Source organism: Mytilus galloprovincialis, chromosome 12 (assembly GCF_965363235.1).
Source record: "Mytilus galloprovincialis chromosome 12, xbMytGall1.hap1.1, whole genome shotgun sequence".
In the NCBI taxonomy this organism is placed as follows: domain Eukaryota; kingdom Metazoa; phylum Mollusca; class Bivalvia; order Mytilida; family Mytilidae; genus Mytilus; species Mytilus galloprovincialis.
In genome coordinates this window covers 20,488,853-20,504,663 of record NC_134849.1, presented here as the reverse complement: position 1 = coordinate 20,504,663, position 15,811 = coordinate 20,488,853, and the positions used below count along the sequence as shown (strand labels likewise).

Below are 15,811 nucleotides of genomic sequence, written 5' to 3'. Positions count from 1 at the left end.
AAAAGGGACGATTTGTCGTTCCCTTTTGTTAATTTTCCATTTTTAGAGGTTGATGTTCTTTTTGCACCATATGCATCATACGGTGTTTATATTTCACAGCTCGTTCGATATGCCCGTGTCTGTTCTGCCGTTTTTAATATTAACGAACGCAATCTATGTATTACTGGTAAATTATTAAACCAGGGATATCATTAACAAAGATTACTTAAAACTTTTATTAAATTTGTTCATAGATATCAAGATTTGGTTTTGAAGTTTAGTTGTACCTTGAAAACTTATTTCAAACGGGATAGCACAACCTCATTTTTACGGAAATGTTGTTAACCGTGCCCGGAAATTTAGAAATGATCATTGTAAACTGATCGCTTCTTTAAATAAACTTATTTCGAAAGGTTTCCAATTCAACACTGTAATAAGATCACTGAATATTGTTTTTATTAGTATAAATATTGATTTTGTCATAAGTAAATTGAAAGCAAACTAAAAATTACTAGTATGTTATATAAATAAACAAAGTCATGGATTTACAATCTGTTGATATCTGAAACTTGGCATTGCACAAGGTCATGTGTTTCTCTGACTGTTTATGACGTCTTTAAACTATAAAAATTGGATTTTGGATGTGTACGGATTGATAATATAGTCTTAGATGCATGATTTTTTATGAGTTGTTAGTGGCTTTGAACTAGCTGTCTGATGACTGTGAGTACTCTCAGATCTGGTTCTAGTGTCTTTTTATTGTCGGCATGTACAAGTTCCCGGCCACGTCCACTTGTATTTTGGTCCATCTGATAAGTAAAGTCTTTTTAAACTGATTTGTATAGTTCATTGTTATGTTGTACTGTTATACCAATGACCCAGGTTAGGGAAATGTGTATGTGCCTGTCCCAAGTCAGAAGCCTGTAATTCAGGGGTTGACGTTTGTTTATGTGTTACATGTGAATATTTTTTTCGATCATTTTTTTTATATAAATAAGGCTGTTAGTCTTATCGTTTGAGTTGTCTTTTCGGGCCCTTTTATAACTGACTATGTGGTATGAGCTTTGGTCATTGTTGAATGAAGTACGGTGACCTATAGTTGTTAATTTCTGTGTCATTTTGGTCTCTTGTGGACAGTTGTCTCATAAGTAATCATAAAACATCTTCTTTTTTTATATATAAAATAAGAATGGCCATATTCCTGACTTGATACTGGACCGTGATAGTCAGAATATATATTGCATGACATCTCATCAATTGCTCCTAGTATTGTCAATGAATCATATAATGTATGTATCATCTTACCAATTGTAAACTTTTCATTATACGTAGCAACATTCCAGCAGCGCCTGCATATTGAAAATATATCTCCCACTAGATACAATATTTTCTATCATGATTTCCTCGATAGAGGGTTGTTACTCACAAGGAAGCTTATGAATCGAGATACAAACGGTGAAGTTGTAATCATTCCTTTGTAAAATTACAGACGCCATCACGAGTTGGTTGACAGTTACGGAATACCCGTTTCATAGATGATTTCGGATATCTTCTTTATGTCGTAACTACAATCCCCTTTCCTTTTCACGAATGAAACTAACGAAATTCGTTAACTTAGGTTAACCAAATGCGTACCCTATCCGGAGGACCTGAGGTCACGCCAAGTTTTTTATAGTTTGTGTTGCTTCGTCTTCAGTTTTTTATGAGTCTGTTTGCCGTGCGATTTTTTCCATTGCGTTGTCAGTTATCTATGAGTGTGAATGTCTCTCTTTTATCTGTTGCTCCTCTATTTCACATCATCGCTGTCACTGAATCAAAAAAAGTTGTTACGCCTAATGCTCATACGTTACTTTCATTATTGTTAATGAGTGTTTTTCGCCTGATATCACACCTAATTTAAATACTCAAAGTATTGGCAATGAATCAAATAATGTACTGGTCGCCTATTTGCTCATTAGAGACTTCAGTATAGTCAGGAAAATGTATTTGATAAAAAGTATACATTTGAATTTGTACTGTTTTGTATATAAATCACTGTATGCCTATTGAATTAGTTGTTTAATATGTCACTGAAATGATCACAGCTTTCATAAAAATCGAAAGAAGGGAGAACATGGATAATTCATTTAGTAAACATGATGAATTTGCATTTCAATGGACACGAATAAAGTCATCTTATTTATCAGAATAGAACATGTAGCAGCAAAACATATCATCTAGGATAACTAGTTACTTTTTATTGACTAGAATAAAAACGAATGTTCCGATACTGTTGACACTGACAAACTATAATATTATATTTCTAAAAGTTTCGATTGTCTCACTCTTGCTGATGGACATATCACAAAATAACATTTCAAAGCTTCCTCATAACATTGATAGGCTGTATTCTTATCACCGGATATCTCAAAGCATACTCCAAGTATTGTTATTGAAATAGATAACGTATCTTGTCGAATAAAATTCATATCTTTAATTGTACAGTATAAATCACGTAAAGCCTGTTGTTTGTAAAATATATCACTAAGATGATGATAGCACAGAAACCTTAGACAGCGAGACATAACAGTAGGCGGTATATCCATGCTGTGGTTTTCCACCTCAAGCTGAAGTTCCATTGGTATTATTGATGATTGCATTGCGTACCTAACATTATTAACAGTTGTCAGTCTCATCTTGTCATTCAGTGTCATTGTAGAGTGTACAAGCGTTCCGTAGTTATTCATATCGACCTCACGGTAGTTTGCAAAGCGAGTTATTATCACATCAGCTGAACATCTTGAAAGAACATAATCTGTCAGTTTTAGTGTAACGTAGTACTGTCCTGTTACATAATAAAACGACGCGTATAACAACCAACCGGATACAGCATCTGTTTTGATACCGTCTTGTAAATGTCGGTGATATCTTTTGTGTATTTTGTAAGTTTCAGTATTTGTTGTTGGTGGTGATAGTAATTGTGCGATATTTTGATTAATTCCAGCATTATAATATTTACATACATCAATAACTAATGTAGAATGTTTGGACTTAATTAACGATTCGGTAAACATCAGTGCCTTCAAACATTGTGATATGTCGTTCATAAAATACAGCGCATTTATTTTATAAAAGAGAAAGTCTAACCTGATGGACGAGTATTTACTATTTGTTACCAATAAAGGAAACGTTTCAGTGTTGTTTGGACATAAATTGTTTATCAAACCATCAATTCCATCGCACTTGATACCATCCAATACATTTATAAGTATTTTATTGTTATCTAGATCGATCTTTCCGAAGAACATGTTGTGCTCAGGTATGAAATAGTTTGGACAGTAACACTTCTTTACCCATGATATCAATTTATCTAGGCAGTGAAAAAAACAAACAAATAATTTCGATATTTGAAACGTTTCAATATCCAATTCCTCTGAGACCCAGAATAAAGCTGTTTTCAGAAAGTAAGAACACAATAAACCTTCAACATGTTTGTTTTTGTTAACGATATGCTTTAATGTTAGTTTGAGAAGACAGTAACATATAAGTTGAGTAAAATTAAACGAATGCACAAGTTGTTTTTCTGCCACAGAGAAAGACATTCTCCATAAATCATTACAATCTGGAACAAGTCTTGGTCCAATAGGTACTAACAGACATCCGTATTTTTTAATCTTGTCAATGGCAGAATTAGGTGGCCATTGCTGTCGATTACGCGATGCCCATGGTATTGCATTGTACGGTAAATATTTACTTCTAAAGCAGACTGCCATATCAACGTTCTGACCTCGATCTGACAAACATGGGCCGTGTTGTAATAGCTGCTTCTCTTGCATAATATTTTTTTCAACACTTAAAAAATCATTTACTGATAAATATATATCTTTTCTAGTGTTTTTAAAGTATTCATACGGTTTAAAGTCAGTTTCCATATCCCCTTCTGTCAGTAATCGGAGTCTAGTAAATCCAGGGTGTTCAGCATCAGTTTCCATCAGAAATGTTTTACCTTGTTCTCGATGTTTCATATGCCTTACATCCCGGATTACGTCTTCGTCTTTGATGATCAACATAAGATCTAGGTCACTTCCTGGCAAATCGATTCCTTCTGCTAAACTTCCACTCGACATTCTTGTGTATAATGATTCTGCTGAATTATTTGTCATATCTTTTATGATAAATAATTGTTGTCTTTTGCGTATATCTATTTCAGTTCCGACTATTCGCACTAAGTGTTCGTACAAGTATCTTTCTTTCAAACCGTTTTCACTCCACAATATGTAATCTATAAAATAAAATCTATTCAAAGATGTATTTGAAAATCGTGTATTAAAGGTTTTCTTCTTTATATTTATATTTCTGATTTCACCACACATACTGTTTAATTTATACAAGGTAGTCATTCACAATAATTGCAAATATTTCGGCTCAACAAATGGCCTTCTTCGGTGACAAAGTTGTTAAAACTTTTGTCACCGAAGAAGGCCATTTGTTGTGCCGAAATATTTGCAATTATTGTATAATTTATATTATCTGTTCAGTTTTTCCATCTTTGTGTAATGATATTCAACACTTTTTAGTGTTTTGTTTTCCATCTATTTATCGGTATTGTTACACAATCTTTCAGACTCATATAATTTTTCCTGTTTGTGTAGTATTGTCAATTTTGATGATCCAATACCTATTAAGTTTACTGGTTGGTAGATTCTTATAGACTCTAAATATATAAAACGTCTGAATAATAGTCAACGATTTTTCCCACGTTGGCGCTGGATCGTTACAAGTAACGATACATGTGAACAATAAAATAAATTATACAAACGCCTAAGAAGTGTACATAACAACACCGATAACATAAAAAGGAACTATAAATGTAATTATTTATAAATATTTCGGATAGAAGATATCCTTCATCGGTATATATGATTGTGATGTTGAATGAATCAATTATCAGTCTACTTATATTAAGCTGTTACAATAAAATATATAAAATATAAAATAAAAAATAAAAATGTGCGATATAAACTAGCACAATTCTTAAGCTTTAACGGTGCCGACAATTATGATGTTACAAGAAAGATTGCGTCAATAAGAATTCCAAATAAACTTGAAATTTATACAATAAAAAAGTCAAACCGAACATCAGGTAAGACGCTTGCACAATTCTAAAAATTTGTTAAACGCGAAATAGGTTAAATGACTTTTTACATCAGAGAGTTCAAATATATGCTTTGAATAAAAAATAAAAATGTGCGAAATAAAATAGCACAATTCTAAAGCTTTAACGGTGTCGACAATTACGATGTTACAAGAAAGATTGCGTCAATAAGAATTCCAAATAAACAGCACGGAACGGTCTAAATTTGTAAATAAATATTTGTAAATATTTATATATAAACGAGTCTGAATTGAAAACTACGTTCAAACCTATGATTGCGTTGGATAAAAACCGCAATTTTTAAACGTGTGCATGTAAAATAATTTCGTTGTAGAAGGGTCTAAATACAGCACAAACAACATTTTCCAAAAGACCAAAAAAGTGAAGAAGTATATCTAAACAAAACGCATTTGACTAACAGGTCGAACAACTGATGGTCTTTAACCCTGCCGACTGCCATTGGCGATTGCCAAATAAAATTGATCACAAGATGTAACAAAATGGATCTTTAAAATTTTGATTAATAAGTCTAAAAGGGTACAACATCACCAAAAACGCAATAAAACGAACAATATGTAATATATTTTGGATAACAGATATCCTTCTTCAATAATAGCACGATGTCAAATGAATCATGTCAATATATTCAAACTTAGAAACTTTTCCAAATCTGGAAGTTTATACAATTCACAGACGCTGGTACAATTTTAAAATTTCCAAACACTGCGCAAAGATTACATAGATATGCCAAATAAAAATAGTTATTTTCGATGTGAACTGGCACAACTCTAAATTCCCAAAGGTGGTGACAGTTAAGGTGTAAAACAACTGCATGGAAAAACAGTCCCAATAAACAGTCCTGACTGATCTAAGCTGGTATAATATTTAAAATATGACAACGGTAGAGAAATTGCAACAGCGACTGCGTATTTAAACATCCCAAAAATATAGTTATTTGATGAAAAGAAAAATTAGTAATAAATTTTTACTAATGTTAAGTAATAGAACGTGGCTGCGTATTTACACATCCCTGCCGACTGTAATTAAAATTAGTATAATTTAAAAATTCCTGAAAAGTGTAAGAGTCCAGTACGGAAGCCGGAGTTACTGGACACAAGTGATGGCAGGAAATGAGTGAGGGTAGGGAAAATGAGTGAATCTTCTATGTTTTTTCATTAATGCCCTCTGGGGAAACTGTCCTGAGCTTTCTTATCCAAAAACATTCCCGAGCAAGTCTGTCGGCCTTTGATCAATCCTTTTTATGATCTATGATAGTTATGGTCAGTTTTTTAAGATCAGCTTGGGCGTGCCCATGTGATCTTAAATGACGACTTACGGGGAGGTCGGGCTTGCAAGTGTAGTCACTACGATGACCATTCATGCGTTTGGTGAATGGCTGTTCTGTCTCGCCAACATACTGCATGCCACATCGACACTAAAGAATGTATACAACATTCTGGGTTTTGCAAGTTACATTACAAAAAAATTGTGTACACAGACCCAGTGAAGTGGCAAGTAAATGTTTGAGTATTCTGTATTTGTTGGCAAGTCAGACATTGTTTGTTACCACATGACTTGCACCATCCAGTAGTTGGAACAGCTTTTATCAGAGGAGACGGCAGCTTTCACAAATAAGTCTTTTAGACTTGTAGGTCTCCGAAAAGCTAGGACAGGAGGATCGGGAAAGTTTTTGGATAATTTTGGGTGATTGGCAATACTTTGCCAATTGGCACGGATCAAACGTGAAAGGTTAGTGAAGGCGGGATTGTATGTTAAAACAAATGGAAATATTTTGCTGCGCCTCTTCTTTTTGTACTGTAACAGGTCATTGCGGCTGTTATTGTTAGCACGCGGAAACCCCTTATCTATGTCCCATTTCTAATAACCTCGTTTGATATATATACGAGTCTATATTAAAAACTACGTTCAAACCTATGATTGCGTTGGATAAAAACCGCAATTTTTATACGTGTGCATGTAAAACAAATTTCGTTGTAGAAGGGTCTAAATACAGCACAAACAACATTTTTCCAAAAGACCAAAAAAGTAACAAAGTATATTTAAACAAAACGCATTTGACTAACAGGTTGAACAACTGATGTTCTTTAGCCCTGCTGACTGCCATTGGCGATTGCCAAATAAAATTGATCACAAGATGTAACAAAATAGATCTTTATATAAATTTAATACTAAACAGAAAACAATTAACTTGTGCATGTTGTGGCCACGATGTTATGCCACAAACATAAGGTTTCAATATTTTTTGTACACCAGATCCGGATTTCGACAATAAATGTCTCTTCAGTGATGTTTAGGATCGAAACGGTATTTGGAAGGCATTATAAATTGTACCCTCATTTTTAGATAGACTATTGAATTTTTAGAGTCAACATAGGATGAACGGATCATATAAACCGGAGGGAAAATATGATACAAGCCCAAACGAAAAAAATATAAACGAGTCTAAATTGAAAATCAATTTTATTTGGCAATCGCCAATGACTCTCCTTCTGGTATCTTTTGTCCCTCTCTATAGAGTCTAGACAGACACAGTCTTTCGCTAATCTCGTGTAGATCTAGAACAAGCACATATTCTTTAAAACGTCGGAAGAAATATATTCTCTGAAATCTGGGAACATTTGCATTTATATCATTTCAAACGTGTGGTTATTTTAAAAACATAGTTGTCCGTAGTTGTACTGTACTCCGAGAAAAATTCATAAACATAAAGTCACTAATCATATTGCAAATTCAAAAGCTCAAACATATCAAACAAAGTGACAACAACTGTCATATTCATTACTTAGTACAGGCAATTGTGTTAAATATTTAAAGTTTTATGTAAACAAACAATTACAATTTGAAATCCCGTATAAGGTAGAGAACCCAACTTAACTTATAAAAAAAAACAACTAAATGCGACATTTCTTATTCGTGATAATATATTCTGCTTCAGTCACAATGTACTTGCTTTGTATTTTGTGCCTCTTTGTCTTCTTTTATTTTAACTATGGTGTGGTGCACTTGTCTTTCTTATGATTTTCGATTGCAAGCTCAATACCTTCCTGTCACGTTTCTTAATTTGTATTAAATAAAAATGGTGTCAACAACTTCTATTGTATATAATGAATTTAGAGTTAAGCTATAACAATGCCATTACCTTTTATGCAATATCTGCTGTTCTCTAAGTATTCCATATATTCGTTGGATGTTTTGTCAGGATATCTTATGTTAATTATATACTGCTCGTTTGCTTTCCTTCTGTCTAAACACGCTTTATACATCCGTTCAAACTGTCTGATTGTCAGCCCGAAAACGTCATTTGAGATAAATATCCCTCCGTCTTCAGATCGCTCAACTGATGGTGTGTATCTGCGTCTCCCACGATATGGAAAATGTTTGACACCGTATTTTACCAAGTACGTAATTTTTCTCAATCCACGTACATTTTGATCGTTATCCTTTTCATCGTTACTCGAGTTTCTGTTCATGATAGGCTGTAAATTATAAATTTAATCTATAATAGATACTGTCAATTTCTACCATTTACCTTCAGGATGGAGTACACAACAGTATAAATATGATAAGAAAAATGTTTTGAAAGTTCAATATACCTGTTTAAAAATGTTAGTTATGTCCATTCCTGTCGAAATAGGTACTGATACAAAAACCGAAGTTACCCATTATCCAATTTATGTTTAAATCTTTTTTTTTTTTAAACAAATGGCAATTATATCAAATCGAATAGGAATTTCCACTTACGGTTTTAAGCAGATATTGTTAATGTTTAAAATTTTTAAAGGTCGCTGTAATACAAATGTCCTATTATTATCGTTACATGACTTGTATATACAGATATTCAATATAAACAGAGAAGTTGCAAATGCATATAAAAGAATACTGTTGAAATATTTTCCAAATTGTAAAACAATATTTTGATTAAAAAAAACTCGGTGATAGAAAAAACAGAGTATACTCTCGTCATATTTTTTGTTCATACGGTGTTCGCTTTATATGAATGAATAGGTAAAAAAGGAGGAGTAATTGATATCAAACGCAAAAAGACTAGTGACAACGCATAGCAGCAATGAAATGAGGGAAAGAGAAATGACATTTCATTGATGATTACAAATTAAGATTACTTTATTGAAGAAACATTATTAATTCCATCTGCTGTGGTTTTTTGTTAGTTCTTTTTGTTAGATGTCAGTTGTGTACAGGCAACTTAATGTTATCTTCTTTTTTGATAAATTGTTGATTTTGTTTTTCATATATTTTCTCTTTTTTAATTACCTCTTATTGGTATTTGTGTGATAAAGAGCTCGAGGTAGGACCAATTTGCCGTGCATTTTTTTCACAGAAGGGCCAACTTCAAAACGTGCCAACAGAATAGAATTTTCTACAAAAAAAAAACATTAAAATGCTTTTCGATCAATATCTCGATTTACATATATTATGGTACGTGTGATAAATAGTTAATTTAAGCCTCAACGAGGATGAAAGTCCAACATGCGGGTGTTTTAGGTGGGGAAAAGAAGGACATTTCAAACCAAAAATAAGTTATGTTTTTGTGACTGTTGTAATTTATACTACTGTTTCCGTAAAAAACTAAATTGGTTTGTTGTGTCCTTATTACATAAATAACAAGTTTTTTATTGAAAAAATTGTAACATCGCAAAATTGAACTGATATAGCTTCTTAATAAAACATTATGATCAAGCGTCGCCGTGAGTTCATGTAGTTCTGACTTGTGACAGTAGTAAGTCTTTTTCATTTATATTACACAAACCGCCGTTTAGTAAAGTTTTGAGAGCAGTAAACATTTCACTGAAAGAAGAGGCCCAAGACGGGTAGTTGACAATGAACTGATTTATATTGATATACAATTTCATTATGGAAAGACTTCCAACCTTTATGACAAGTGCAATTCAAAATGCTTGTGAACAGTTTAGGAACATTACGTATACAATACATGGCGAAAATGACAAAGCCCGAATTTCTATTGTGTTTACCAATGATGATAATCCAAAAGTAAACGAAAATCAAATTCAACAATTGGACGTGATAACAAAAGTTTACGGGAATATAATGAAAACTAGTACTGTAAAACAATTATGATAAAGGAACGATACAATCGGAAAAGTCTATACATAGTGCAAATATGTATATTGAAGTTCAATGTGAAATGGAAATTGGAAATATCCCGAATGATACCTCAACAACAGATGAAAGGCATTCAGTCGAGAATATACATATTGATCTGTGTACATCCGATTTAGGTATATCCCCTCTGTTATTAGAATGTGTAAATAATGTAAAAGAAGTTGACAATGTAAATATAGATAAAAACATATGTAGCGTTGTGAATATTGAAGATTATAACAATAAAACTATAAGTACAGAAGAATGTAAATCAGACAACAATGATATACACAATGACGACAATGTGTCTAATGATGAAAATTCGGACTTGTTCTCAAAATTTGTATTGTAACGGAGTACATGTATGTCTGATCATGATAAACTGATCGGAAAAATTGAAAATACTGGTCGAATTATAATATTTAGTATGCACCGAAAGAAATACGAAGAGCTCATTTATGGTGATCGCTATTACTATAAATTCAATAAAGTTTTGACAGAAGATCTCAATGATGTTTTGAGTACGAATTTTATGAATGATGAAGTGAACCAGGCATTACTGATGATGATTAAATATGCAAACAAAATAAAAAAACATGTAATTAATGTGTTAATAAATATTTTGTAAGAATATGAGCACGAACCTGTATAGTAGAATGTATGATAGTTTGTTACTATTCGGAATACCTTAGAATTGACTGAAGTTTCATCGTGTACACAGTGTTTCATATCGATGCATATCAACGATTTTAATCGCGAATTTGCATGGAGGAATAGAATCCAACCCAATACGAACAATTGATTTAATCGTTTAATGTTTTGTCTTTTCACTGGTTTATCAGTCATTTTTATCTTTTTATTTTGTATTCTGTGTAGGTTTCGGAAATAATTTGAATGAGTCAGCTTTATCTGAGAAAAGAATGAGGTACCTAAGAATATAAGGACTTGATGTTTTTGATATTGAAGATGTAAATTGATGTAGATGATGAATACATATGTAGGACTCTTAAGTGCGATGGGGACGCTAAAGTACGATGATCGATGATATACTTTAATGCACGATGCCTCCATACGCTTAAGTCCGATGATCTGCGAAAGTATAGACGTCAAACGTATAGTCGGATTATGACGTTAATTAACATTTGTTTATACAAACTAAAAATGAACGCTGCTGAAAATGAATTACAAATAATGATAAACAACTTTCAAATAAACCAGAGTATGCAATGACTTAAAATTATTTAAAACTTAACCGTGATTTGTCGTCTGAAGCAAATGCGTTTGTTTTATTGGTGCAAGAGAAAGGACTTGTATCCTGTAGTCAACCATGTAACTAGTTAGATACAAAATAGTATCAAGTTTGCAAAAATATCCTGTATCTTGCTTTTATTGGAAGCGAACGAATACATTAAAAGCATTGTTTGTGTTACAGTTTACTTTGCGGTCCCCGTTAAAATGTTGTCGCTTTTATAACTAGAGGCTCTAAAGAGCCTGTGTCGCTCACCTTGGTCTATTTGAATATTAAACAATGGACACAGATGGATTCAAAATTGTGTTTTGATGATGGTGATGTGTTTGTAGATCTTACTTTACTAAACATTCTTGCTGCTTACAATTATCTCTATCTATAACAGTACTTTCTGTGGAAATTGTTATTGAAAATCTTCAAATTTTAAGAAAATTGGTAAAAATTGAATGTTTTGGTCATACTGACTTATTTTTAGTTCTTACTTTGCTGTACATTATTGCTGTTTACAGTTTATCTCTATCTATAATAATATTCAAGATAATAACAAAAAAACAGCAAAATTTCCTCAAAATTACCACTTAAGGGGCCGCTACCTAACAACCGATTATCTGATTCATCTGAAAATTCCAGGGCAGATAGATCATGACCTGATCAACAATTTTACTTCCTGTCAGATTTGCTGTAAATGCTTTGGTTTTTGAGTTATAAGCCAAAAACTGCATTTTATCCCTATGTTCTATTTTTAGTCATGGCGGCAATCTTGGTTGGTTTGGCAGGTCACCGGACACATTTTTCAAACTAGATACCCCAATGATAATTATGGCCAAGTTTGGTTAAATTTGGCCCAGTAGTTTCAGAGGAGAAGATTTTTCTAAAAGATTACTAAGATTTACGAAGTATGGTTAAAAATTGACTATAAAGGGCAATAACTCCTAAAGTGGTCAACTGACCATTTTGGAAATGTTTGACTTATTTGTAGATCGTACTTTGCTAAACATTCTTGCTGTTTACAGTTTATCTCTATCTATAATAATATTCAAGATAATAACCGAAAACAGCAAAATTTCCTTAAAATTATCATTTCAGGGGCAGCAACCCAACAGCGAAATGTCAGATTTGCTCTAAATGCTTTGGTTTTTGAGTTATAAGCCAAAAACTGCATTTTACCCCTTTGTTCTTTTTTTAGCCATGGCGGCCATCTTGGTTGGTTGGCCGGGTCACCGGACACATTTTTTTAACTAGATACCCCAATAATGATTGTGGCCAGGTTTGGTTTAATTTGGCCAAGTAGTTTCAGAGGAGAAGATTTTTGTAAAAGTTTACGACGACGGACGACGACGGACGCCGATGGACGCCGGACGACAAACGACGGACGACGGACGACGGACGACGGACGCAAAGTGATGGAAAAAAGCTCACTTGGCCCCTCGGGCCAGGTGAGCTAAAAATGTAACGTCGGTTAAAATGGGGCATTTTTTTAAAGAGTTAATTATAAATTGCGGACTAACACATCAGTTTGTTCATTGTAGGAAATCAGATGTAATACCTTAGCGATCTAAGCATACTAGCTTTCGCAAAAAGACTTGTTTATAACATCTATGTACTTGAATGTTTTAGCTGTAAAACATTACCATACTGTTCCATCACACTTAAGCTTGATTTACCATCGCAAACAAACAAACATCGCACTTTAGCGTGAGCCACCTACGTACTTTAGCGTAGACCATCGCTCTTTATCTTGACAGTCGCACTTTAGCGAGACAATCGCACTTAAGAGTACCATCGCACTTTAGAGTGCAATTTTATTAAGAGAAAAAAAGAGCATAGAACTACTAATCAAATATTGTTTTGAAGGTAAGGTTCGAATCTCGCTTAGACAGTTCGCATTGTTTGTGTTGTTATACTAGATTTTAATGTTTCTATCAGATTTTTTCGGATGTTGACTTAATTCATAGAGTCATTCGGGTTCATTTTGATTATATAGTATACAAGTATATCATTTTATAAACAAAACATAATGTATCGGTTATTGTGAGCATTCCTATGACTGTCCATTATATTGACTTACTATCTATTCATGAGTTTACATTTATTACATATATACAAGAAACAACTGTCGTCAAACTGATGTAGGTGCCTGTACATAACCAATAACACGAGAATTTATTATATAGCACTGAAGTCCAAATGCTGCTTGTGTAATATACACATAACTTAAAATGAGGCCAATGTCTACAAGTTTAAAAACAACACAAACAATTTTTCGAAACCTTTTTGGAACATGGAATTACATGTAACAAATGCAGTCAACAGCTATTTTGTCGCAAATTCACTAAATGTGTAGATACTAGAATTTACATTTTTACAACCGTCCCTGCACCAGTACCTAAGTCACCAGAAAATGAAACAACACAACAGAACAAATAACAAATCAATAACATTTTAAATCGTGATTGTAGGTAAAGCATCAATGAGCTATTGCATCTGTATTAAAACAAAGGGCCGATTTGTTAAAATGCCAGAAAACGCCATATAACATGTGTTAGTAATACAAGGTGTTCTATGACTAGCTGATATAAGATGTTCTCCTGTTAAAATATATATCATCTTATCATATAGAGATAAAACATTAAAAGACAAGGACAAATACAAATATACATGTATTCAAAATGAGAAAAACAGCATCCCATTTGATTTCGTTCGATATAATTTGGCTTGTTGACAACTTACGTGGTATGGTACCATATGCGTATCAAGGGTGTTAACAACTAAACAAAGTCAATATAAAAAATCAGTAGTCTTGGCCTAGTGTTTTTAGGAATACCTGTTCAATGTATAAAAATAAATAATGTGACGTATGTTCATGTTCTATAATTAGCATCTATCTGGCTATTTAAAACATGATTTACCTATCTTATCGAATGAAAAGAATTCACGGTAAAATGGCTCTAGCTCTTTATTTAAAATATCTGTTCAGTATAATGAATTGGGATATAAAAAAAAAGATGGTGTATGATTGCTTATGAGACAACTCTCCACAAGATCCCGAATGAATGACACTGAAATTAACAACTATATGCCACCGTACGGCCATAAACAATGAGAAAAGCCCATATCGAATAGTCAGCTACAAAAGGTCCCGAAATTGTTAAACAATTCAAACGAGAAAAATCACGCCCTTATGTATGTACAAAAATTATCTAAAAACAAATATGTAACACACCAACAAACGAAAACCACTGAAGTAAAGGCTCCTGACTATGGACAGGCACATACATACAGACAGTTTATATTATTTATTTACGTTATAAATTATGTTCGTTTTGGAAGAATATTTAATGAAAAACCAAACTTACCCTTTGTCTCAAATAGTCTCAAGTGTAATTTGAAAATGAAATGGACGCTTCAATCGAATCAAACCAAAATCCCAACTTTCGTTATACAAATTAACCTAACCTGTCGTTTAGGTATATGAAAAAAATCTTTTCAATGTGTATCTGTTGTCATCATCGCTTTGTTACACGTCTATTATTAGACACTGGTTCATTTTAAACGATATATGTACCATATTTACCAGTCAAACTGGTTTCAATCTATATATATCAATGGTCCGATTAACTTAATGTAAACGACTGCGAATTTGCAATTAATATCCTCGCCATTAAATATAGTGTAACAACATCGTTTCTTGATAAAATCTATCTGTACTTTATCATTTAAACATTTTTTACAACGTCCGCGATAACGTGGCATATAAATACTAACTTAGCTAAAACGTATATAACCTCGCTCGAGTGAACATATAGAAACATGTCATTCATGTTATAGGATATATTTTGTAAAAGCTAAATATAAAATACAAAGAAAAGACACAAATTAAACAATCCCATATAAACTAAAAATGAACAATGATACATATAGACGAACATCATCTATAGCAAAAAGATAGTCCATGATTTTAATGAACATGTACAAAATTAATCTTTTTTTCTAACATTGTTAGAGAAACAAATTCAATCGTTTCTGTGACTATCATGACTATAAAAATAATAATGAACATACTGACACGCAAATATCTTATGCATGTTATGATCAAAGGGGAATTTTGTTTTTGTTTTGTGCATCCTCTTCCTTTTGACGGTATTCCAGGTTCAATTATTGAGTGTAGGTAATTCCAACTAACGTCTTAACTAATAACTAATTAACATATTTGATATAACTAGAGCGAAGGTCCAATGATATAAATATGGTGAAGGTCCAAAATTGTAAGGTTTAAAATAACTATAGTGAAGGTCCAAAAGTGTAAG

The 15,811-nt window shown here is 32.7% G+C and overlaps 1 protein-coding gene across 2 annotated transcripts; it reads right to left on the bottom strand.

Moving 5' to 3' along the window:
- Window positions 1-449: 449 nt before the first annotated feature.
- LOC143054783 (uncharacterized) lies at window positions 450-15,128 on the bottom strand. Of its 2 annotated transcripts, none has more exons than XM_076227834.1 (3): window positions 14,861-15,128; window positions 8,274-8,610; window positions 450-4,240 (listed from the first exon to the last, which is right to left on the bottom strand). In XM_076227834.1, the coding sequence occupies exons 2-3, from the start codon at window positions 8,602-8,604 to the stop codon at window positions 2,274-2,276; spliced, it is 2,298 nt and encodes a 765-aa protein (XP_076083949.1). In that variant the 5' UTR covers window positions 8,605-8,610; window positions 14,861-15,128; the 3' UTR covers window positions 450-2,273. The 2 variants fall into 2 exon arrangements, with proteins under 2 accessions (XP_076083949.1, XP_076083950.1); XM_076227835.1 differs by lacking the exon at window positions 14,861-15,128 and adding an exon at window positions 9,407-9,544.
- Window positions 15,129-15,811: the final 683 nt, after the last annotated feature.